Here is a 22,407-nt window from a genome sequence, read left to right as displayed (position 1 = left end):
CTGAGTTTTTTTTATTATTATTATTATTTTGATTTTTTTTAAATTTTTTGGCGATAAGCATGTAGTCTTTCTCCCAAGGAGGAGTTGGTTTGATCGCTCAGGCGGATCAACATTTGGTTCTACAGATTCGACACCTACGATATCTTTTTCAAGACACAGGTAATGCAACCATGGTTGGACCGTTTCTGCAGTATCATCTGTCACTGATAACCCTGACAGCTGTCTCCCCTGCTTTCTCAATTTTTATTCCAGCATGGCGTAAGCATGATCTCAATCATCCAACATCCATAATACACACTTGCTATACGGCTTTTGATCGTTTTAACTTTCGACCTGATTTCTCTTCGACATCTCTTATATTACTGCTATAATTGCCTCTAAAGGATCTTTTTGTTTCAATACCTTCAGATCATTGGCTTCATCGCCATCCTCAGTTTTTAGCGCCTCAATTCTTCGTTTTGGACCCCATCCAACAGCGATTACGCATCCAGATAGAAACAGGATACAGTACGAAACCTCAGTTGTGTAAAAGGCTGAAAAAACAGATACTCGAGCTCAGGACCATACAACTCCAACCATACTTGTGGTCCTTTATACTTAACAACGTGGAATTAAACTCCTTGATTACCTATGATGACACAGTAATGGAACAATTTCAACATTCATCAGCATGGCGCCAATTTCAACCAACCGACTTTCGTAATATACCTACAGTATCAGTTCCTCCAGCTATTGCGAACATTCCTGCAAAAGCTTTGCGTTCCTTTTGATCCTTACCAATGCTCCTACAAGCTCGCTCTTTATGGTATCGTATTCTCAGCAGGAAGATACCTCATTCCGATTACCTATATCAGATTCAAACCATCTCAACGAACTTATGTCGTTTATGTCAGTCAGTGCCCGACTCTTTGGATCACTTCCTTTTCCTGTGCCCTATTCGCCACAAAATATGGATGAATTGGAAAAAAAAAAAGACTAACCGCAGTAACCGGCCTGTTTCTAAGCTTCAGGAACTACACAAACGGCATTTGATTAATTTTTTTTGATGAAAATCCTTCTGCTGTTATAACTGATGTTGTAGAAAGTTTGATAACAGCTTTTGAAGGGCTTGATATTAAGAAGTCTAGAGTCAATGAGTTTATGAAGGACGAATGTAATCTATCTTTGAAAGTCATCACGTTGCATCCAAGACCTCGTAACGATGAAAAAAATGTAGAAAAGAGATTAAAGTGGGTGCAAGAGTGGATGGGCACCAACATGGATTTTACAAAAAACTGTGTTTTTATTGACGAGTCAGTTTTTGATATTAACATGAGACGCAGTAGAGCATGATCTAGAAAGGGTAACGAAGCTGTAATTCCTACTGCAAGTACTAGGGCAGTATCACATACTGTAATTGGAGCAATCTCGGCCATGGGTGTTATTAATATTACTATGAGAGTATCTCTGCCTCCTAAAAAAAAAAAAATCAAGATCCAAGATGGTAAAAAAAAGAAAAGCTGCTCCGCTCAAAACCTCCCAAACTAAAGGCACAACAACTGGTCGTTATCTTAATTTATAAGAGAGACACTGGACATTATGGATAGAAATCCTGAAATGAAAGGTTTTTATCTTATCATGGATAATGCTCCAATCCATTCATCAAACGAAGTAAATCAGATGGTAGAGGATAGAAAAAAAAACTATAAATGCGTATATCTTTCTCCATACTCTCCAGAGTTAAATCCGATTGAACAGTTTTGGGTTATAGTTAAGCATAAGGTAAAGCGTAATCAGCTTATGGAGTCTGAAACACTCGCGCAAAGAATAACTGAAGCATGTAATGCTGTCCCTTTATCTCATCTTGTCAACATTACTCAACACTCTAAAAACCATTTCGAAGACTGCTTAAACAAAGTCCTTTTTTAAATAAATTGTTCCATACAAATTTCAAAAGCGTTTAGATTGGGTTCACAGTGTGTTCCAAATTAAGTTCAAATTTTGTCTTAATTTAATTGATTGAGTATTCCAATTTATTTTCAAAAAATGTGCCACTAATTTCAAAAAATGTTCCATTTGAGAGTGGAAGCACTGTACAGTACTCACGCCCCCTTGGTACAAAACTTGTAAACTGGCTACGTAACCCTGAATCTAGTATTTATTGATATATCTTGCTTTTCCTCTTCCCTTCTCTTTCTTTTTTACCCTTTTGCCTATCAAAAGGTTTTTTAGTACACTTTATCCTTTCTTGAACTGACCCGGGCAATCCAATACGCCAGTATTATGTGCTCACATGGGTTGTTTAAATTTTTGTTATAAAAAAAATTTTTTGTTATAAAAAAATAATTCTTAATCGTACAGTACTCACGATTCTTTTGAAGTGGTAAAAGTTAGCGCAACTTTAATGAAACAATTAGAGTAATGAGAGTTAATTTTATTCAATCATTTAGGGTGAGGGTAGGGTTGTATAGAAGCTGGGAGGGTTGGAGTGGAAGGTTTTTTGAATTCAAAGGAGGAGATATCTATCGTTGGGTTTTTGATCAATTTTATGCTTCTTTCAAGCCGGAACTTGCATTAAAATTTTAACATTAATTTGCTTGTACATTACTTTACTTGAAAAAAAAATGTTTTTACCTTCATGGTCAAAGATATAGTTAATACTTCTAACGTTTTCACGAAGCAGTTCAAGTCAGAGCTAATTTCATAGCTTTTCGATCTATTCAAGCAACATGTGTATCCCTTGGGATGATTGAGCGTGATGAATTCAATGACTAAACCTAGTGCCAATTGTCTTTAGCAAAAAATATATATAATATTTTTTTTTTAGAAAAATAATAAAATGCCTACCACTTTGGACATATCCAACAACTTCAATTTCTTTTGTTTTTTTTTTGTCCCAGTCAACGTGCTCACACAAATTGAAGAGCATGTCTTTTAGAATTTTCGGAAGCTTCAGCCTTGATTCATAATTATACTTTTTTCCCATTGTATCATCATAAAAGGATGCTGCCTCACACGCACCAAATTCCAACGGCTTATTCCCTTCACTTACAGCGCAAATTATCATGTCGGGTTTATGCCCCATTTTTTTTCTTTCAATTTTTTCTTACGCCTCTCTCTTTCTTTTGCGGCTTGAGAAAGATGACTTGTTGTCTCTATAAAATGATTAATTAAAACAATAAGATGAAGCATAGTATAAAATAAATGCTAATTATACCTGATGCAATTGATTCCATCAAGGTTGCCGAACAATTTATCGATAATAGGAACCCAAACGTTACTATTGTACCATTGTTCTTATTGTCGCATCAGAAGAGGGTTTGGGTTTCTCTCGTATAAATGTAACCTAATCTGTTAGTTAATAGAATTTTTATTTGAATTCGATAATATTAACTTACATCGATTTGACTGCATAACATAGTTTATCGATATGAAACCCTTTTTCAGAAGAATAATCGGAGTATCTTATCTTTGCATACTTTAAGAGAACCTTTTTTACTTCCCTGATGTCTGACTGTCATGAGCTGACTTATAATGTCATGTTTCATGATTAAACATGCGGATCATAAATTTATTTGAGAAATTCTATCCTAACTCTCTCTTGATCCGCTCTATCTAATAATATTAAAATCATTAACACTTCATTGTCAACAACATACCTTATTCAGTCGTAACTAACACTTTTCTGATTCACATCTTATCCTCAGACCTCTTTAACAATTCTTATAAATACCCATCAATTTGAATTCATAAATAAAATAATTGACTTTAGAACTATTGTTCAGTCTCGTTGACTCTTTTTGTCTTAATATTATTTTTTTTTTATAATATTTTTAATTTGATATTTTAGAAGAAATATCACACTGACTATAAAAAAAAATCAAGTTGCTTGCTAATTTTGTCAAAAATAAAAACTATTAGTTTGTTACCTTATTCATTTCTTGTATCAAAGTAAGTATGTTCTTCGGCAAAGACATAGTTTCTACATCACTTTCATCATTGATTTCATCCCATTCTTGTTCAGTGAAAATCTTCTCCATCTCTGGGTCGGATTTATCAAGGATAAATGAATGCACAGCACTGTTTAAGAAAAAAAAATTGATAAATAAAAAAATGATTTAGAAGATACTTTACTTCTCTCGTTCCTGTTCTATCCCATAATCATAAAGAATATCTTCTACAGTTCTTCCTGAACATAATTTCCATTTTTTTTGGTTATTTATTATCTTATAAGAACTCTCAAAGACATTGTAGCTGAGGTCTGTCACTAATTTTATTTTTTCGGAGCTAGCAGAAGAAAAGGCAACTGAATCAGAGCGAGCATCAACGGTTTTATCGCCCTGAAATAAAATTATGTTGAGCGAGTATCGATTCTATTCAAAATATTTATTAAATAACTTTACAATATTACTTGAAGTTGATGATGTTGACAATCGTGAAGATTCAACTTGAGATGAGTTCAAATCCTCAGGAGCTAAAAAAAAAAAAAAAAAAAAAAATAATTAGCGGATGGTATATTATTTATTCCACATAAAATATTAATACCTGTACATCTTTTTCTATTGTAGTGACGCTGAAGGCCACGAACTGTTTCAAAATAATTTCGACAAAAGCACTTAAATTTTGAGTTACTCTCTCTAAAAATCTTTACAATTTCACCTATGTTTTAAAGATTGTTATTTCAACTAGTTTGCAGTAACATTTGGAAATCGCACTTACCACTTGAGAGTGTAATTTCCTCCCTCCCTTCCTCTGCTTCGTCTTCCTGTCCTCCCTTTTGGGTTGATCTCTGTCTTCTCCTTTGGCACTTTGACAAGCTCTGTAATCCCGAAGGGGATTACAGTACAGGTCCTGATCCTGGTCAGCTATGGCTTTCCAAATCTCTTTCTTCTTCTTCTCTCTCTTTGTCCTGGCTCTAATGAAAGATTCACGGATTGCACCCTCTGGTTTCGGACCCTCCACTGTTACACTTATTAACGCACGCTGCGAGGCCGACCATGGTCATGAAGTCAAACCAAGTAGTCATCCGCTCTCTCTTGTCTCTTTTCCCTTCTCTTTTTTTCTTTCAGCGGGATTCTTTAAGTTTTTTTTAGCTACTTTTTCTTATATATTATATATTTATTCTATATTGTTTCTTTTCCCCTTTTTTGACTCACAGATTAGCTATAATGATCAAATGATCGCATGCATATTAATCTAATAAAACAATAATAATCTTTTGCCTGAGAGTGTAATTTGAGCAGATGACGAATGCTGATCTCTTTGATGAGTTCTAAGAGAACTTGGTTTGTTGAATGGTATTGAGCAAACTTTGCAAGTAAGCATTTTATAATAGTATAAGTAAAAAAAAATATATATATGTATAGAACTTACACTGTACGGATGTATGAGAGAGTCGAATCAGTCATACGGGGATGTTTCATCGGTGGTTGCGTCTTTACGCTTGAATTGGCTCAGACGCTGATTATTGTTTTTCGAAGCAAATAAAAACAAGTACAAGTTGTTGTGAGCTGCTATAATGTCGCGATTTCACACAATATTACAAGTGTTTTGTTGACACTGTAATATTGTGTGTACTCTTCGCTTTGATTTTTTGGTCACCACATTCTTGACATTTCTAATTTTGCACTTGTTGCAGATTTGGCTAGTGAGGTATTCATTAACCATTACTACTTCTAACTGCTGTCAAAAATACCTCTTCAACGCTTTTGTAATAGTTCTGACCGGTGACGACCTGTTGCCTCGTAAACTAGTATTAAACCACACCATCGCCCAAAGCAATGATCGTTTTTACTGGCCTTTCTTTATGGTCGGTCAGGGTAGGTGGATAGAATTTGCTTATATTATTAATAACTGACTTTACACCGGTAGATGACTTCTGATGACATTTGCTGCTGTTATAGACGAACCTCTTGCAAATCTCATGCACACCTTTTTGTTTCTTCACGTAACGTTGGAATTTCAGTTTGGACTTCCTATAAAGTTTCTCTTTTGTAAGTGATCAAGCAAACTATTATAGTGTCTAAACACTTACCAATTATTCTCGTTATAATACTTTTTTAATATCGTCATATAACGCGAGTTTTTCTTTGTATGCTTTAATAAAATCTTTGATATTCAATGTCTTCAATGAGCTCCAGTTTGATATTTTCGAATATTCAGCCATGTGTTGCTTTTGATGCTGATTTCGTATAAACGTTGCATCATTATAACCACATAAATGGTAATATTCGTCTAAGCTGGTTGTCCTTTGCCTCCCAGATGTATCTACAGCGGTGAAGATTGTATTGACACTGGGGTCTACTCCCCAGACAGTACAGCCGTTTTCAATATCTTTAAGAAAGTCAATTGGTTGTTTTTCTACGGAAACTTCTTTTTTTTTTTTCCCTTTACCACTCGAGAAAAAAGAAAAGAAATAGAATACCCATCAGTAAGCACGACGTTTCTATACATTAATTAATTAATTAAATTAAACCAGACTAAACCAATACTTTTATATTTCAATACAACTGAAGAATTGACTTACTTGAACTGCTTTCTTCCTAGTGAAAGACTCCCTTCGAGAGCGAAATCCCAGTTTGGAAAAGTCAAAAAGCTTGTAGTAGAAATCTGATAGATCCGATTTGGTTTTAGTACTTTTTGGGTAATTTTCAATATTAGATTTCTTCACGAGTCGCCAAAAAGCTGTGGCATCTATTATTTGGACCGACTTTGTTTCAAATGAATAGATCGGTAATAGAGTGAAAAACCGGTAGCCACATTTATCCGTATATTTTTTTTCAGGCGTGAATGTTCCATCAGTAATTCTTGACTTGACACTTGTGACAAACGTTTCCAGAGCAGATAAATGAGGCTTGATTTTGGATAATTTCCGCCCAAGGATAAGTGGAACATTTGAATTAATGCTTTGCAGGACTTGTTCCTGCAAAGATTTAAAGCTTCGTCTATTGAGTATTGAAGTAAACGTTAGTTCTTTTAACTTCCTATAAATGTAGGACTTGGTGGCAACGGTGACTGTTTTTTTCTTTCATCATGTACACCTTTTCACTTATTTTTTGCTGAAGGTAAAAAAAGCCATTTAAAGAATTGATGTAATTGAGAGTACAGATCTTCCGAGTTACAGCTTAATGCTTGATAGCTAGACCATAACAACTCCATCTTTTGTACAATCTCTTTAAAATGTTGATTTTTTTTTTCGACCGATAACAGTCATACGGATTTCTGCTTCAGCTTTAACGAATAGATATAGTTAGCTAGGGATTTTCTTTCGTTAACAGATAAGTCCTTGCAAAAAAAAAAAAAAAAAAAAAAAAAAAAAAAAAAAAACTAACGTCGCCTGTATTCAAATTGTAAATACAGTAAAAGTCTTGATCTTCCTTTCCTTTACCTTTTTACCTCTTGTCCCGTAAGAGGGTTTTTTAGATATTTTTTTTTTTTTTTTTTTTTTTTTTTTTTACATAATTTGAACTGACCTAGGCAATCCAATATAACAAAGATATTATGCGCTTTATAAATTTTAATTTATAATGTTTAATCGTATTTATTATCATGTATGATTTTAAATTTCCGACGATAAAGAGAATGACCACTACCTCCAAATAATAATACTATCTCAATAATTGAGCCATAGTATTTAATAAGATATCAGCATGTTGCTTTTGAAAAGTCAACATGGGACGAAGACGAACAGTTTGTTCGCCACAACCACCCATATGAATACCTCTTTGACGCATATTCAACAAGAAAGAATCACGTTGACTTGAATCAGGTAAGTCAAAGGCAATAAACATACCTTGACCGCGAACATGAGTGATAATAGATGTTGTAGCAGTCATTGCTTGTTGTTGTTGTTGTTGCAACTCTAGTAAATTTTGTTGTAAATAATGGCCAACGTCTCTCACATTTTGTAAAAGGTTTTTATCTTTGATCTCTTGAACAATAGTAGCTGCTTGCATAGCACGTACTGGATCTCCCATCCAAGTATTATAAAGACGATAAGGTTGACTAGGACGAAGACGAGGATTGAGGTAAAAACCAGCTGCTTGAAATTTTTTAGAAAAAGTGACGATGTCCGGGGGGTCAGGTAAATGCCAAGCTTCATGTGCCCAAAATGTACCCGTCGCACCCACACCTGTTTGAACTTCATCCACAATCAATAAAACGTCATTTTTTTGACAGATTTCTTGAAGTTTTCTGAAAAAGTTAGGTGAAGCTATAAGATAAGATGAAGATATATTAAGTACAAATATTGGGGTTGTGGTTAAAGAGTGTTTACCATGATTATCACCACCTTCTGCTTGAATGGGTTCAACAATCACAGCAGCCACAGGTTTCTTCGCATTCACAATTAATTCCTCTACCTCCTTTAAAGATTCTTCTTCTATTCTTGAATTCTCCTCCACATGATCCTGTAATGGATACTTTAATTGAGGAAATGTTGCCTTTGGCCAGTCAAAGGCAGGAATATCGATTTTATGAATAGCTTTGCTAGCCGTAGCTGTTAAGGAACCCAATAAGCGACCATGAAAGGCCTGAGTAAAACTTAAAATAGATAAATCATTAGCTGATCCAGGGGCTTCATTCTTCATACATGAACTTAATTCTTGCAAACTAAATTCTCGATCCCCTCTTCTTTTTGCAGCCTTGTACATGAAAGCAGTCTTGAATGCATTTTCATTTGCGCATGAGCCACACATGACAGTGAAAACGTTTGTCATTCCTCTAGGAGCTACTGTCATAAATGCCTTTTCAATGGACTCTATCCAATCTTTATTAGGACTGACTCCTAATGCAGCTCTAATTTATGGAAAAAAAAAAAAAAAGAGAGAGAATAAAAGAAACATGATATGTATACCTCTCCCTTCCCCCCCCCTTTTTTTTTCTTTTCCTTTTTTTTACCTGTTAGATAATGCTATTTGAAAAGCAGGATCTTGAGAAAGAGTTGAAAATACAGGATTATTATATCCAATAGGAATAGAAGCAATTTGAGCAAAGACATCTAATAACGTATTTCCATCCGCATCAACGATATAATTTCCTTTTGACTTACTAAAGTCTATTGTATGATATTATTAAAATTATATAAATAGTGTATCATTGCATTATTTTTTACCGGCAATAAAAAAGATAGATCGTGTATCTTGATATTGATTGAGTTTAGATATGATTTCCTTTGATTTTGGACCAGGAATAGGTGTTATTACGTGTGGCCTTGATGGTTCATCAGAGAAGAAAGATGTGTTGGTTAGTGTAGATATATAACGAGGTCGTGAAATGGCTGCTCTAGAATATTGACTTTTAACTGTTTGATAAAATAAGCCTGAAACCATATTTCCCTTTATTAAAAAAAAAAAAAAAAAAAAATAGACTAATAAAAAGAAAAGAAAACGATTATAAATAATAAAAAAAAAGTAAACTTGTCTTAAAGCTGCGTGGGAATATGTCTTAAACAGGAGAGATGATTTATAATTAAGTTTCATTGCATGAACAAATGGTGGATATCATATAACAAAGATGTACATTCTACTAATGTTGTGTATTTACAATTTTTATTAAAATAGCATATAAATGTATGTATGTATGTATGTATGTTGTACGATACTGCCTCTATCTATAAAGGAACTATCCAATAATACAGTTGAATAATGTATTTAGATGATTGCTTTGCTTGTAAAGTATATTTAATAGAAGAGGCAGAAGATTTAACCAATTTGAATGTGTGAGTCTTCAATAGATTTGTGCAGCTTACAAGAGCAAGAATCTAGATAAATCACCAAGTAGTCATTCTGAGAACTATTTGGGATTCATCTACCCTATATTCAATAAATTGTAGTATTAGTAAATATAATATGAGATCTAAAGATAAAAGTCTGTAATAAACAGGGGAGAGCTTACTATATCCTGTAGTGACATGTATGACTATTGAAATTTTTCAAGTTAAAAAAGAAAAAAAGCATTGTTTGTGTATTTTGAAAGGTGACAGGGGGGAAGTGTAAAGATACGTTCAGGAAGCAATTTGATTAAGTCCTACCCCCTTTTTTTAGTTCAAGATAAGAGATATATCATTAGATAATTGTAAGAAATATATGATATCGTTCTTGAATAAACCAAGAATTGAGTATCTATTTCATCATCTTTGTAAAAGAATAGGTAGGATAAAATATCCAATACTGCACATATACACTGATTTATATACATATATATTGAGTAGTTAGTAAATGGTCAAATCATACTCTATTTGTGGTTGTCATATTTGTTCATATTTTACTATATTGGCAATAATTTGAATGTATCGGACGTAGTATACGATAGAATAGTCTCGCTTATAAATATTAAATTAAATTAATTATATTACGTCTAAATATGAAAGTATAGTAACAAGTGTTCAACAAGAAGATTTATACTATGAACAAGTATACAAATTCTATGGAATATATATATAATACTATCTTACATAGAATAGTGTCTATTGGTAAGCCTATATATTATACTTAAACATGTCTGAGAACCTGCAATAATTAATCACAATCATATTAAGGGGTAAATTACACGTCATAATGGGTCATTAATTAGCAATTTCTAATAATTATATAAGGGATGAAAGTGACCACTGTTGCGTGTTATTTTATATGCAAAGGGTCCCAATCGATTCTACACTTGAGTTAGTTAATAAGATTAGAAGTTATAAATAGAACTTGTTTGCTATCACTCAAGTCCTCCATCCTTCAAGAAATATATATTTATATGTGTATATACGTGTGTATCTTTGTATTTACTTCGGATAAAGTTTCGGAATAACTTTTTTACTGTAGGAGGGTATCAAATAGTTGTTGATGTTGGAGGTGATAACGTAAGCCAGTTCTTACAGTTATATTTGTTTACCTGATAGAGCGCTTGTGTAAATAAATAAATAACAACACGAGGTTACTTAACTTTTGAATAATGTGTTAAACTAAACACGAGTCCCCTCTTTGATTATATGGCTTGATATATTTTATAAAACTATTTTAATAAGCTCTAAATCTAAGCCTTAATTTATTCGATCTTCTGAATCGGAGGTCTATGGCCACATTTCAGGTCTATCTAAAGCTTGGAATTCTTCTCTGTCAATATATAGACCATCATTGATCATTAGTGCATAGCTCTAAAGACTGCAGTATTAAAACTAATAATAATAAAAAGTAGTAAGGTCTAAACGTCTTCTCAGGGAATTGTAGATCTATTTTGTACCCATTCCCTTATTGTTTCATTATACGTATTGACATATCCTATCTCTTTTATTATGATAAAGGTATATCCTGGGATAATAATGTTATACAAAATTTATATTCGTATACATGTTGTGTATATAAAAATATATAATCTAATTTTGATCTGTCATAAATACAAATATTTATACATCACAGCATATTTTTTTTTCTGTTATATAGAATAAAGGAATATATTAAAGAAAATAATAACACTAATAATAGTAATAATAATAATAATAATAATAAAGAATGAAAAAGACAGTAACAACAGCTTATGTTATGTATATATATAGACAGTAAAAAAAAAAAGAAAAAAAAAAGCATATAGTAATATGTTGTGGTAATAATAAAATAAAGTTAAAGAATACGACAGCCCTTCTTTCTTTTTGGTTGAACAGGAGGTGATAAAACAGCTCTAATAGCTTCATCAAATACATTTTTAAGACCTTTTTGAGTAAGTGCTGAACATTCAAGATATTTAACTGCATTAATATCTTTTGCCATTTGTAAACCTTGAGCATAGGTGATGGGTGCCATTCTCTTTTCACGAAGTCTTTCTATTGTATCTTGATCCTCACGTAAATCAAGTTTAGTACCAACAAGAATGATGGGTATGTTTGGTGCATGATGACTGATCTCGGGATACCACTTTTTATGATGATTAGTTTATGAAATTGTATGTGTGTAATATGAAATGTGTACCTTTGTTTTAACATTTTCAAATGATGGAGGACTAATGAGAGAAAAGCAACATAAGAAAACATTAGTTTGAGGATATGAAAGCGGACGAAGACGATCATAATCTTCTTGACCTGCTGTATCCCATAAACCTAAATTAATAGGTTTTCCATCTACCATGACATTTGCAGAATAATTATCAAATCTAATATAGTAAATTAATCATGACTGAATATGGATATCGTTTATTATATTTTACACAGTTGGAATATATTCGCCTGGAAAGGCATTTGTAGTATAAGATATCAATAGACATGTTTTACCAACGGCACTAAATTATAAAATAATTAATAATAAACGATAAACTCGATAAGTATTTTACCCATCACCAACAACTACACATTTGATGGATTGCATAATGTGAAGATGTATTCAAAAAAAAAAAAAAAAAAAAAAAGGATAAATGAAAATAAAGATAAAAATAAAGATAAAAATAAATAAAAATGAAAATGAAAATGAAAATGAAAATGAAAATGAAAATGAAAATGAAAATGAAAATGAAAATAAAAATAAAAATAAAAATAAAAATAAAAATAAAAATAAAAATAAAAATAAAAATGAAAATAAAATGAAATAAAAATGAAAATAAAATAAAATAAAAATGAAAATAAAATGAAAATAAATGAAAATAGAATGAAAATAGAATGAAATAAATAATAAAACACGTGAAGGATTTCAAAAAACTATTATATTTTTGTTTCTCTAACCTTATATTCTTCAGCTCTTTTCCCCCAAGTTAACAATAATAAAAAGAGGCTTTTTTTTAAAAAAAAAGAAAGAAGAACTAGAATGACTTTTCATATTAATTACTTTTAACTTCTTCTATTTATTATAGCATTATTCATATATTAATTCTTATTAAATATCTCAATAAGGAACTTCTTGTTTCAAAATTTTTATGTATTTTATAAAATCTCTATAATTATTATTTTTTTTTGTCAAAGTACTGTGTATAATTCAAAATTACCACAATTACGTCTTTTATATGTTGCCTTTTTTTATATATATTTATATTTTTTTTTTTTTTTTTTTTTTTGTATAAAAGAAATATTGTCTTTATATAGAAGCTATGTTTGTATTTTACACTTTTAGGATCATAATGATGTTTTTATGCATCATATAAGAAAATAATACCTTTTTATGATAAATTTCTGCATTTTTGGAATTGTTACTGCGAAGTTATTTAATGACTGAAGAGAAATAGTAGTAAGGCCTTCTATCATTAATGGATAAAAACGTGCTAAAGATGATTATCGGTTTCACTTTCTTATTCGAGAAGACAACGGTAATATTTTTTGGCGTCAATACTATGATATTTTTTAAATCAGCGAATTTTATCAAAAAAAAAAAAAAAAAAAAAAAAAATCGTGTTCTTTAGCTTATATATTTTTATATATATTCATCATCCTTTTGACATCGCTCTTTGCATGATGGCAGGACCGCAATTACGATCACGAGCAATTAATAATAAAAAAGCTAAAAATCAAACACAACAGGCTAAATTAGCGGCTAGTTCAACTGCTGGTGATGTCAATGCCATCAAGTAAGATTCCTATTTTTTTTTCTTTTTTTTTTTTTACATTATTTATTTAATGTATTCCTGTATAGAGCTGCTGAAGCTGTAAGAAACGAGCAGAATACTTTTTCATTATCTCTTTTAACTGCCTTTCGTGTTTTGCTCATTGTACGCTGTTTTTCCGCATTATATCGTATTTTAGACGATTGTGATGAAGTATACAACTATTGGGAACCAACTCATTATTTATTACAAGGCTACGGTAGAGAAACTTGGGAATATTCAACTGCTTATAAAATCAGAAGTTGGGCTTTTATTTTTGTAAATGCCTTAGTTGGTCTCGTTACAAAGATTATTGCATCTACAAAGGTAAATTAAAAAAAAGGAATCATTTTAGAAATTGAGGACTAATAAACATATACATACATTAGCTTCAAACTTTTTATTTAATTCGTTTATTCTTTGCTGGTGTATGTTCTTTTGTAGAAGCTAAATTTTATCGTACAATTACCGAAGAGATTAATGTCCATGTAGGTCATTATGTATTTGCTATTTTATTTTTCTCTGTTGGCATGTTTAATGCCTCTACAGGTAAAACAAAGTGAGAAAGAAAGAGAAAGAAAGAGAGAGAGAGAAATGTATTAATCTATCTTCTTTTTCTTTCCTAATATTTTAATTGTAAAAGCCTATTTACCTTCGACATTTGCTATGTATTGTGTATTTATGGCATTTTCTTATGCATTAAAACCTGTATCTGATGTTGATGCTACACGTACATATAAGGTTGTATTTTGGATTGGTTTAGGCGCTCTAGGAGGTTGGCCATTTGCTGCTTTAATAGGTATTCCATTTGTTATTGAAGAAGTCCTTGTGTTTGGTCGTGATAGTATGGTACAAGAAGATGGCACTGTTGTTCGTTCTCTTCCTACTGGTCATTGGCGTTTAAGACGTATTATTCGTATACTTGAAGCTGCTATTATTTGTGGTGCTGGTTTGACCTTTATTCTTGTATTAATGGATCAAATGATATATCGTCAATATACAGTAGTTGCTTGGAATATCATCAAATATAATATCTTTGGTTCTGAGGGTCGTGGTCCTGATCTTTATGGAACCGAACCTTGGTATCATTATATTGTGAATGGTCTTTTGAACTTCAATATTGTATTTATTTTGGCCATTGGTTCTGCAGTTTGCGTTGTAAGTTTTTATTTCTTTTCTTTTCTTTTCTTTTTTTTTTTTTTTTTGTCTTTCAAGTACATGTATTATCTATAGACCTATCTCTTATTTTATTTTTGTATTTTTTTTTAGCTTATTACTGCTTATATTGATCGTAATCGTATTCCTGGTTCTACTAAATTAGATGCTATCTGGCCATATGTTGTTTTAGGTTTGAAGCTCGTTCCCTTTTATCTTTGGTTTATTGTCTTTTCTCTTCAAGCACATAAGGAAGAACGTTTCATGTATGTTGCTTATCCTTTACTTGCATTAAATGCTGCTATTTCCATCTATTTGATTCGTAGCTGGGTTTACCGTGCAGCAACCGCCTTGACCAGCAATATCCATATTCGTATCAATGCATTGCGTTATAGCTCAATCGTTATCTTGGTTATCTATGGCCTCATCTCTATTTCTCGTGTTTTGGCTCTCTTGACACGTTATCGTGCCCCATTTGTCGTCTACAGCTCTATTTGGAAAGAACAAGCTCCTGACCAACTCGTCAATCGCAACTACATTCAAGAAGATTTTATGAATAATGTAGACCTTAAATTGAAAAACGTATGTGTTGGTAAGGAGTGGTATCGTTTCCCTTCACAATTTTTCTTGCCCAGTGACACACGTATTCAATTCTTGAAGAGTAACTTTGATGGACAATTACCTAAGGAATTTGAAGAAGATATTAGAGTTGGTATTTATGAAATGGAAGGACAAGAGCATTATTATAGACGTCGTGTCTTTGGTTGGTATGGTGCTCGTACTGCTCCCGAAGGCTTTAATGATCTGAATAAGGAAGATCCTAGTGTTTATGTTAAAGAAGAGGATTGTGATTATCTTGTAGATGTTGATTTCCCTCTTCGATCTGTCTCAGAACTTGAGCCTCGTTATGTAAGAGATGATAAACATTGGGAAACTATGTATTGTTATAGTTTCATTGATGCTGAGAATTCAAATCGATTATTAAGAGCCTTCTGGTTACCTGGTAATCCTGGTGTAGCATGGGGAGACTATTGTATGTTGAAGCGTAAAAACTTAGATTAAATTACATAATAATTATATAAAATAATGCAAAACAAAATATCAATAAAGTTGTATATAGAGATACACGCACATATAATAAAAACCAGCGTTGTACGTAGTATGATTATTATTCTCCCCAGTCATAAATAAATGCGAATTATTATTTTTGGAAATATATTTATACATGTATGAAAAAAAAAAACAGCATAATTATTACACATTAATATTCGGCCCTTTTATTTATTTTTCTATTTTTTTTTTTTTATTTTTTTATTCATCATGTTATCATCAACCAAATTGAACACTGGGGAATATCGAAATGAACAGTATGAAAATCCTTTTGCTGATTCGACAGTAGATCCTTTTCAAGACAACAACGCCTACATTGAGCCAGATTTGGATTTGACGGGTCAATCAACAACAACTCAATCACCATTACCCACTGGTAATATAGGACAAAGCATTAGAAGTAATAACATTCAATACCATGCTGCTACCTATTCTGGGGAAGATACTCTAGATGAGCCCGTCACTGTAACCATTGTAAGTCAACATTACATTATTACACATGGTATAAATCTAATTTTTTTTTTCTTATTTCTTTTTGTGAGAATAATAGTCGCGAGATTTAAAAAAAGTGGGAAATAAATTATTACAAGTTTTGCATCCTAAAGGTGACCGACAAGTATTAAGAGACTGTAAGAAGGTAACCACTAGTATATTGGTACCTGTTATTGATTTTGTGTATACGTATATTCTTTTTTTTTATGTCTTTATCTAGGGGATCTTTGGGGTCCACTTTTATTATGTTTGACACTTGCCATGTAAAGCATAAAAAAAAAGAAAAAGAAAATGAGTCATTCACTTATCCTTATTTATTTATCTTATAGTGTCTTGAGTTTAAGAGCTCCTGACAATCAAGCAGTGGCTATATTCACAGGTGTATTTGTTATTGTTTGGTTAGGAGCAGCTATAGTTACAATAAATGCTAAAATGTTGGGTGGAGCTGTTAGTTTCTTTCAATCAGTATGTGTTATTGGTTATTGTCTATTTCCTATTGTTGTTTCCGCTATCATTGCTGTCTTTGTAGGCTTTATATGGATTAGATTACCTGTTTCTATTATTACTTTTGCATGGTCAACTTATGGTAAATATACAGTTTATATACATACATATATGTATATAAAAATATTAGAAATATCTAATCATTATGTGTCAATAGCTTCTGTAGGATTTATGTCAGACTCACAAGTCAATTTACAAAACCGTCGAGCTTTAGCTGTAAATTATACATTTATATATTTATATGCAAAATACTACAAGTAAATCAATTGACATTTTCTTTTTCTTAATAATATTAGGTCTACCCTTTATTTTTATTTTATTTTGTGATATCTTGGTTAGTCTTGATTTCTTAATATTAAATATTATGCAGAGTAAATAAAGGGGTCTTTATATGCAATATTAAATATTACAAAAGTGTATTCTTTTTTTTTTTTTTTTAAAAAAAAAAAAAAAAAAAAAAAAAAAAAAAAAAAAAGAAATGTACAAAAAAAAAAAATCTAAATTTTGCGAGTAGGCATCATGCTTGTTGGTAATTTAGCTGGTAACTCAGCACCTAATTCAACTGCCTTAATCAAGTGCATAGCCACTCCAAATTGATCAGCATTCATATAACCATCATTATCCCAATCAGCCAAACGCCAGATTTGAGCAAGTGTATCATTCGATAAACCACTTTGCATTAAAACTGGTTTAACTGCAGCACCGGACACCAAGCCATCACAAGGGTGTAAGGATTGAAAGGTAGGCATATATGAATTCTTATCCAAGTTACTATATTCCCAAAAGGCGGGAGGTAATTGACCATTCACGACTTCTTTAAAACTTGTTTCAGGAAGGTCAAATGGGTTTAATTGTGACTTTTCAAGTTCAGGGTTCCCCATAGGGAATCGAGACATGATCTTTGGTAAATCGACAGCAAGTGCTTCATCGACTCTTTGGATCAAGTCCTCCTTGAGCGATTTAAATTTATCAATATCATATAAAGCTAAATTTTGTCTGAATCTATCCGGATTAGGGAAATCACCAGCGGGTAAATGATGTTTGTTTTGGATCTTTATAAACTCTTGATCCAGATTCTTCAATAATTTTTCTTGAGCCTTTTTCTTACCAAACATGGATGGCATCTCCTTTTTAAGATGGCCAATGATAATAGCATGAACTCTTGCTAAACGAGCTCTTTTCACAATCTCGTTTACCTTTCTAATAGCTGCATTTCTTCTCAATTCCTTCAAATCCACAAGAAGATCCTTTGATTCTGCTTCAATCAACTCACGACAGTCATCGAAACAGTTGGCGGGCTTCTCTGTCCAGAATGAACTTAAATAGACACGCATGACCTCTGGTGTCTGAACTACTTTACCGAGAGACCACATCATGGCACCATAAACACGCATGAGTTGCTGTTGATTGACCATATCACTTTTATTCAATATAACTCGAATCTTTTCCTCTTGTCCTCTTAAACTTTGAATTGCCATCTTGAATTCGTTCGATATATCCAATTTATATGAATCAAACATTAAAAGGATCAAATCAGAACGTTGCGCAAACCACTCAGTTACTTGTGTAAAATCATATCCACGCTCAATACGTTGTTTGTCACCTGCTAAAATACCTGGTGTATCAATAATCGTCATATTTTCTAATACAGGTGAAGGTGTCTCAGAGACCTAACACATTTTGAGTGAATTCCCCCCCCCCAAAAAAAAAAATAAGAATTTTGTGAATAGAGAAAGAGAAGGATATTCATTCATACCTGAAATCTAGATAAAAATGCTTGACCAAAACGATTCAAGCCATAAAAAGGTAATTCTTGATTAACAGCTGCTGCATTACCAGGAATGACACGATCTTCAGGACCATTCATGACGGCAAGGAAACGATCGGTTGTAGGCTCCACACCAATATGTTCACCAGGATATTTCTTATCTAATAAATATCGAATAAATGTTGTTTTACCCTATAAAATAAGAGAATGTAAATATTTATAAAAAAAAATATCCCTTATCGTTTTGCTTTTTTTTTTTATACAAATATAATATGTTTACAGTGGAATATTGACCAAGTAATAAAACCATTGGCTTAGCTTCAATATCAGAATCTGTCAAAGGTGCAGAATGAAAACCTTTTTTTTTTTAGATAGAGACAAGTAAGCAACACATAGAATAATTTTTCTCTTTTTTTCTCACCTTCAAAATTATATGTCACCTCTAAAGGCTTAATCTTTGTTTTATAAATCTTCTTGACACCTTCAATGATTTGAGCATATTCATCATCACCCCAATTGGCAGTGGTGGTACTATGTTGAATATTATTTCTGCCTGGAGTATTTACATAATTATCTTTTTTCTTAAATATACCAGACATCTTGACCTATTTATACAAGAAGACTCGGAAAAAAAAATTAAATTAAAAAAAAAAAAAAAGAACCAGAAACCCATAAATGCAAAAATATCATATTAACAGTAAATGAACTCATTTTCGAAACCACGAAAAAAAAAAAAAGTTTTGATTCTTATATGATGGATTTTTCGCTGCAATTAAATAAAATGTAGAAATAATCTTGACGAACGTTTCCTCTTTTTTTTTAAAAAAAAGATATATTTGTATATAATTTTGAAATAAATGATAAATATAATTTATAAAATACGAATAATAAGCATTTTTTATTATTATTAATGAAGACGCACTATTATATCCATCTTCTTTGATGAATATGAACACTAGTTTTCTTCATTATTCAAAGATACCATTATTAATTGCTAACCAAATAATGAAGATATTTTATTATTATTTTTCATTTTTCTTTAAAATAGATATAAAATGATAAAAAGAATGGTTTCGGCGTCACTTTGCGGGTAGTGTAAGGCAAAGGACACCTGTGGATTCCAAAGATAGCAAGCCAGAGCTTTGGATTCCAGGCGGAAAAAATTAGATTAACAACATTGAGGGGACATGCCCCTCGTTATAGTTGTTAAACTATAAAGAACAGATACTACACTTGATCTTAGCCAAAAGGCCTGAGAGGATAAAGATTCAATCACTTTCTGCATTTTGACCCTCCTTTTATAGTTTTTTTTTTTCCCATTATTTTCTGAGTTTGAAATGGATGACTAATTATGATTATCCCTTCTTTCAAACTAAAAAAAAAAAGGCGTCACAGAAATTTTATTTTCATAGTCACACAACAACGCCTTTTTAAATTAATAATATGATATTCTTTTTTAAAAAGAAGGCTGATTTTCATGGTAACAAATTGTTGGATACCAATCGGAAGCAGACATTTGGATAATCATAAAACGTAATATGCGATTCAAATCAAAAACATGCGACTAACTACATTGATGAAATGAAAAAGGAAACAACTTGTTGTTCTTTTAGATTTTTCTTTTTTTTTTTGTGTGTGTACATGTATGTGTATCCCCCTGATGAATGACTATCCGTTTTAGGCAGCTTACTTTCATTCCTCGGATTCTTAAGCTTTTTTTTTTTTTTATGAAAAAAATAATAATTACATAATATGATAAATCTGAAAAAAAAAAAGAAAAGAAAACTGACTTTTTTATACATAAACTATATCCTATTGGCCTAGAAGAGTTTTATGTTTTATAAAATAGAGTAGGCTGAAAAAAATAATCATAAATACAACAACTGTTTATTACGTTCTTTTGTGAAAGAAGAAAAAATAAATAAATAAACAAAATGTCTCACCTGTATAAATATAGTAAAAGACAATTTATATTATTAGTAGTTGTGTTATACTATCACTACTACTACGACTATTGAAGCGCGGCACGGGATATTAGTGAGCTTGTTGTTGCTAAAAAAACGAAAATTCATTATTTGTCTTACTACCACTATTAGTAGGCTGTTGTTGTTGTTGTTGCTAACTACTGTTGTGGACTTATTTATGGTTACACCAATTTTGGAAGTGACACTACATTTGTTCTCTGTCCTTTAAATGTTACACAAACTACGTTTCTAGATTATTTTTTTTTAAAAAAAAAAAAAATGCATGTCTACATTACGCAGTATTTATTCTTAATAATAATGCAACGTTATAATTAAAAAAAAAAAAAAAAAAAAAAGGGGGGGAGAGGAGAAGAAAGAAATAAAATAGATCAGCAGCAAGCGTTGTTTATAAAAATAAATATTTTGCTCAGCACTACTACCACTACTACTACTACTACTTCTACTACTTCGATAGTAAGAAAAAATCGTATGATATCTTTATAACATTTATATTTGCTTATATCACCATCATCATCAAAGTACAACACTAATAATAAATAGTAACAACTACAATACTGCTGGCAGCATTTTTAATCTTTTTTTTTTTTCTGGAAGTGTATTTTCGAAAAAAAAAAAAAAAAGATGGCTACATACACTACGGACTGCAGCTCATATTTGTGACTACTCATATATGTGACGACTAAAAAAAAATCTTTGAGCCTTTTTGTTGTTTTGTTTTTTTTCATAATCTAATATTTATATTACTCCATTTAAAACGAATTAACATGAGTTCACTGTTAAAGTAAATAAATATACATATATACATGCATATATGTATATTCAAATTAAAGAAAAAAAAATATATGTATATGTATATAAAAAACCTTATCATTAATTACAATTTATTACAAGTACTACAGACGGATTTCAACCTGCACTTTCAAAATTCGATTCACCTTACGACAAAGAGATTCTTTTAGATGATGATAAAGAACTTTGGTTAATTCGTATTCCAGATAATGTAAAGCAATCATAAATTTAATGTTTTATATAGTTATATATATTAAATGATTTAAAAATGGATTGTAGATTGATGAGAAAGAACTAGTTAATATGAAGTTTAAGTTACCTTCTGACAAGGCTTCAAAAAAGCCTTTAGGTAAAATGGAGAAGGAAGGAGACAAATATGCTTTATATAAAGTACCTACTACAACTGACTTAAAGTCTGGATCAGATGGCGAATCAGATGAAAGTTTAGATATTGGCATTAGTGGTCATGAAATGCTGTCACTTGATTGTTTAGTTCCTACTCGTGAAGATAACGGCAACCTTACTTTTGGTAAAAATATAATAACTATGACATATTTTATTTTCTATAAATTTATTTTATTTTATTTGATAGCTCCAAAGAAGTTTAGTCAGTATTTAATTTTGAATCAAGTTATTGATATTCCTGATACAACTATCTTGGCTCAATCTATTCTTGATAGACCCGTTTATAAAAGAGAACAACCAGAAGGTCTTAAAATGCGATTTAAGCCTTATGGATATTATTCTGGTAAAATTTAAACTGGCTCCCTTTTTTTTTTTTTCTTTTAATTCTTATTCTTAATGGATATTAAATAACAAAAACAGGTGAAGTGACATTGGATCAAAGTAAGAATGACGAAAAGGATATTAAAATGGCTGTCGAGGATGAAACACCAAAGAAGAGAAAGAGAACAGAAGATAGTGAAGAAGATAATAAAACTGAAGAAAAGAAAAAGTCAAAGAAGGAGAAAAAAGAGAAAAAGGAAAAAAAAGATAAAAAAAAGGCAAAAAAAGAAAAGAATTAATTAGACTTCATGTTGTATAAATAAACTTGTGCATTTTTATTTTATTTTATTTTAT

At 31.4% G+C, this 22,407-nt stretch overlaps 11 protein-coding genes across 11 annotated transcripts; 5 read left to right on the top strand and 6 right to left on the bottom strand.

Annotated features, from left to right (window-relative positions):
- Nucleotides 1-23: 23 nt before the first annotated feature.
- Nucleotides 24-586, top strand: BX663DRAFT_6062 (uncharacterized protein). The gene has a single exon (XM_051532261.1). It carries the CDS (start codon nucleotides 171-173, stop codon nucleotides 369-371), a length of 201 nt encoding a protein of 66 aa, XP_051387618.1. The 5' UTR covers nucleotides 24-170; the 3' UTR covers nucleotides 372-586.
- BX663DRAFT_565862 (uncharacterized protein) lies at nucleotides 555-996 on the top strand (the record flags this gene model as incomplete). Its single annotated transcript, XM_051532088.1, has 1 exon — nucleotides 555-996. A coding segment is annotated over exon 1 (217 nt), but the record flags the coding sequence as incomplete, so codon positions are not given.
- A 1,425-nt stretch (nucleotides 997-2,421) lies between these two features.
- On the bottom strand, nucleotides 2,422-5,304 carry BX663DRAFT_528407 (uncharacterized protein; the record flags this gene model as incomplete). The annotated part of the gene is made up of 12 exons (XM_051530158.1): nucleotides 2,422-2,547; nucleotides 2,614-2,695; nucleotides 2,895-3,026; nucleotides 3,090-3,134; nucleotides 3,197-3,275; nucleotides 3,326-3,330; nucleotides 3,378-3,493; nucleotides 3,909-4,059; nucleotides 4,114-4,319; nucleotides 4,383-4,453; nucleotides 4,525-4,616; nucleotides 5,186-5,304. 12 exons carry the CDS (start codon nucleotides 5,302-5,304, stop codon nucleotides 2,422-2,424), a joined length of 1,224 nt encoding a protein of 407 aa, XP_051387616.1.
- A 75-nt stretch (nucleotides 5,305-5,379) lies between these two features.
- Nucleotides 5,380-7,137, bottom strand: BX663DRAFT_528406 (uncharacterized protein; the record flags this gene model as incomplete). The annotated part of the gene is made up of 6 exons (XM_051530157.1): nucleotides 5,380-5,492; nucleotides 5,523-5,661; nucleotides 5,741-5,950; nucleotides 6,035-6,366; nucleotides 6,502-6,962; nucleotides 7,028-7,137. 6 exons carry the CDS (start codon nucleotides 7,135-7,137, stop codon nucleotides 5,380-5,382), a joined length of 1,365 nt encoding a protein of 454 aa, XP_051387615.1.
- A 185-nt stretch (nucleotides 7,138-7,322) lies between these two features.
- BX663DRAFT_445461 (4-aminobutyrate aminotransferase) lies at nucleotides 7,323-9,331 on the bottom strand. The gene is made up of 5 exons (XM_051523670.1): nucleotides 9,092-9,331; nucleotides 8,878-9,034; nucleotides 8,255-8,775; nucleotides 7,452-8,191; nucleotides 7,323-7,366 (listed from the first exon to the last, which is right to left on the bottom strand). Exons 1-4 carry the CDS (start codon nucleotides 9,306-9,308, stop codon nucleotides 7,587-7,589), a joined length of 1,500 nt encoding a protein of 499 aa, XP_051387614.1. The 5' UTR covers nucleotides 9,309-9,331; the 3' UTR covers nucleotides 7,323-7,366; nucleotides 7,452-7,586.
- A 2,173-nt stretch (nucleotides 9,332-11,504) lies between these two features.
- On the bottom strand, nucleotides 11,505-12,323 carry BX663DRAFT_463885 (rac protein; the record flags this gene model as incomplete). The annotated part of the gene is made up of 4 exons (XM_051524004.1): nucleotides 11,505-11,876; nucleotides 11,931-12,111; nucleotides 12,166-12,237; nucleotides 12,289-12,323. 4 exons carry the CDS (start codon nucleotides 12,321-12,323, stop codon nucleotides 11,586-11,588), a joined length of 579 nt encoding a protein of 192 aa, XP_051387613.1. The 3' UTR covers nucleotides 11,505-11,585.
- A 1,073-nt stretch (nucleotides 12,324-13,396) lies between these two features.
- BX663DRAFT_547325 (Alg9-like mannosyltransferase family-domain-containing protein) lies at nucleotides 13,397-15,741 on the top strand (the record flags this gene model as incomplete). The annotated part of the gene is made up of 5 exons (XM_051531001.1): nucleotides 13,397-13,509; nucleotides 13,575-13,851; nucleotides 13,914-14,073; nucleotides 14,168-14,682; nucleotides 14,794-15,741. 5 exons carry the CDS (start codon nucleotides 13,397-13,399, stop codon nucleotides 15,739-15,741), a joined length of 2,013 nt encoding a protein of 670 aa, XP_051387612.1.
- A 231-nt stretch (nucleotides 15,742-15,972) lies between these two features.
- BX663DRAFT_491498 (Yip1 domain-containing protein) lies at nucleotides 15,973-17,236 on the top strand. The gene is made up of 6 exons (XM_051525079.1): nucleotides 15,973-16,263; nucleotides 16,340-16,418; nucleotides 16,502-16,544; nucleotides 16,611-16,867; nucleotides 16,943-17,001; nucleotides 17,082-17,236. Exons 1-6 carry the CDS (start codon nucleotides 16,000-16,002, stop codon nucleotides 17,136-17,138), a joined length of 759 nt encoding a protein of 252 aa, XP_051387611.1. The 5' UTR covers nucleotides 15,973-15,999; the 3' UTR covers nucleotides 17,139-17,236.
- A 24-nt stretch (nucleotides 17,237-17,260) lies between these two features.
- On the bottom strand, nucleotides 17,261-19,205 carry BX663DRAFT_491496 (P-loop containing nucleoside triphosphate hydrolase protein). The gene is made up of 4 exons (XM_051525078.1): nucleotides 18,975-19,205; nucleotides 18,834-18,910; nucleotides 18,542-18,745; nucleotides 17,261-18,455 (listed from the first exon to the last, which is right to left on the bottom strand). The coding sequence occupies exons 1-4, from the start codon at nucleotides 19,150-19,152 to the stop codon at nucleotides 17,283-17,285; spliced, it is 1,632 nt and encodes a 543-aa protein (XP_051387610.1). The 5' UTR covers nucleotides 19,153-19,205; the 3' UTR covers nucleotides 17,261-17,282.
- Nucleotides 19,206-19,975: 770 nt separating this feature from the next.
- Nucleotides 19,976-20,437, bottom strand: BX663DRAFT_5917 (uncharacterized protein). The gene has a single exon (XM_051532260.1). It carries the CDS (start codon nucleotides 20,353-20,355, stop codon nucleotides 20,122-20,124), a length of 234 nt encoding a protein of 77 aa, XP_051387609.1. The 5' UTR covers nucleotides 20,356-20,437; the 3' UTR covers nucleotides 19,976-20,121.
- Nucleotides 20,438-21,136: 699 nt separating this feature from the next.
- Nucleotides 21,137-22,401, top strand: BX663DRAFT_491493 (uncharacterized protein). The gene is made up of 4 exons (XM_051525077.1): nucleotides 21,137-21,319; nucleotides 21,430-21,538; nucleotides 21,607-21,856; nucleotides 21,920-22,401. The coding sequence occupies exons 1-4, from the start codon at nucleotides 21,303-21,305 to the stop codon at nucleotides 22,084-22,086; spliced, it is 543 nt and encodes a 180-aa protein (XP_051387608.1). The 5' UTR covers nucleotides 21,137-21,302; the 3' UTR covers nucleotides 22,087-22,401.
- Nucleotides 22,402-22,407: the final 6 nt, after the last annotated feature.

This window comes from Cokeromyces recurvatus, assembly GCF_025118155.1.
Source record: "Cokeromyces recurvatus strain NRRL 2243 chromosome Unknown BX663scaffold_1, whole genome shotgun sequence".
Taxonomy (NCBI): Eukaryota; Fungi; Mucoromycota; class Mucoromycetes; order Mucorales; family Mucoraceae; genus Cokeromyces; species Cokeromyces recurvatus.
Note: the sequence above shows the minus strand (reverse complement) of the source record. Positions and strands in the feature narration are given on the sequence as shown.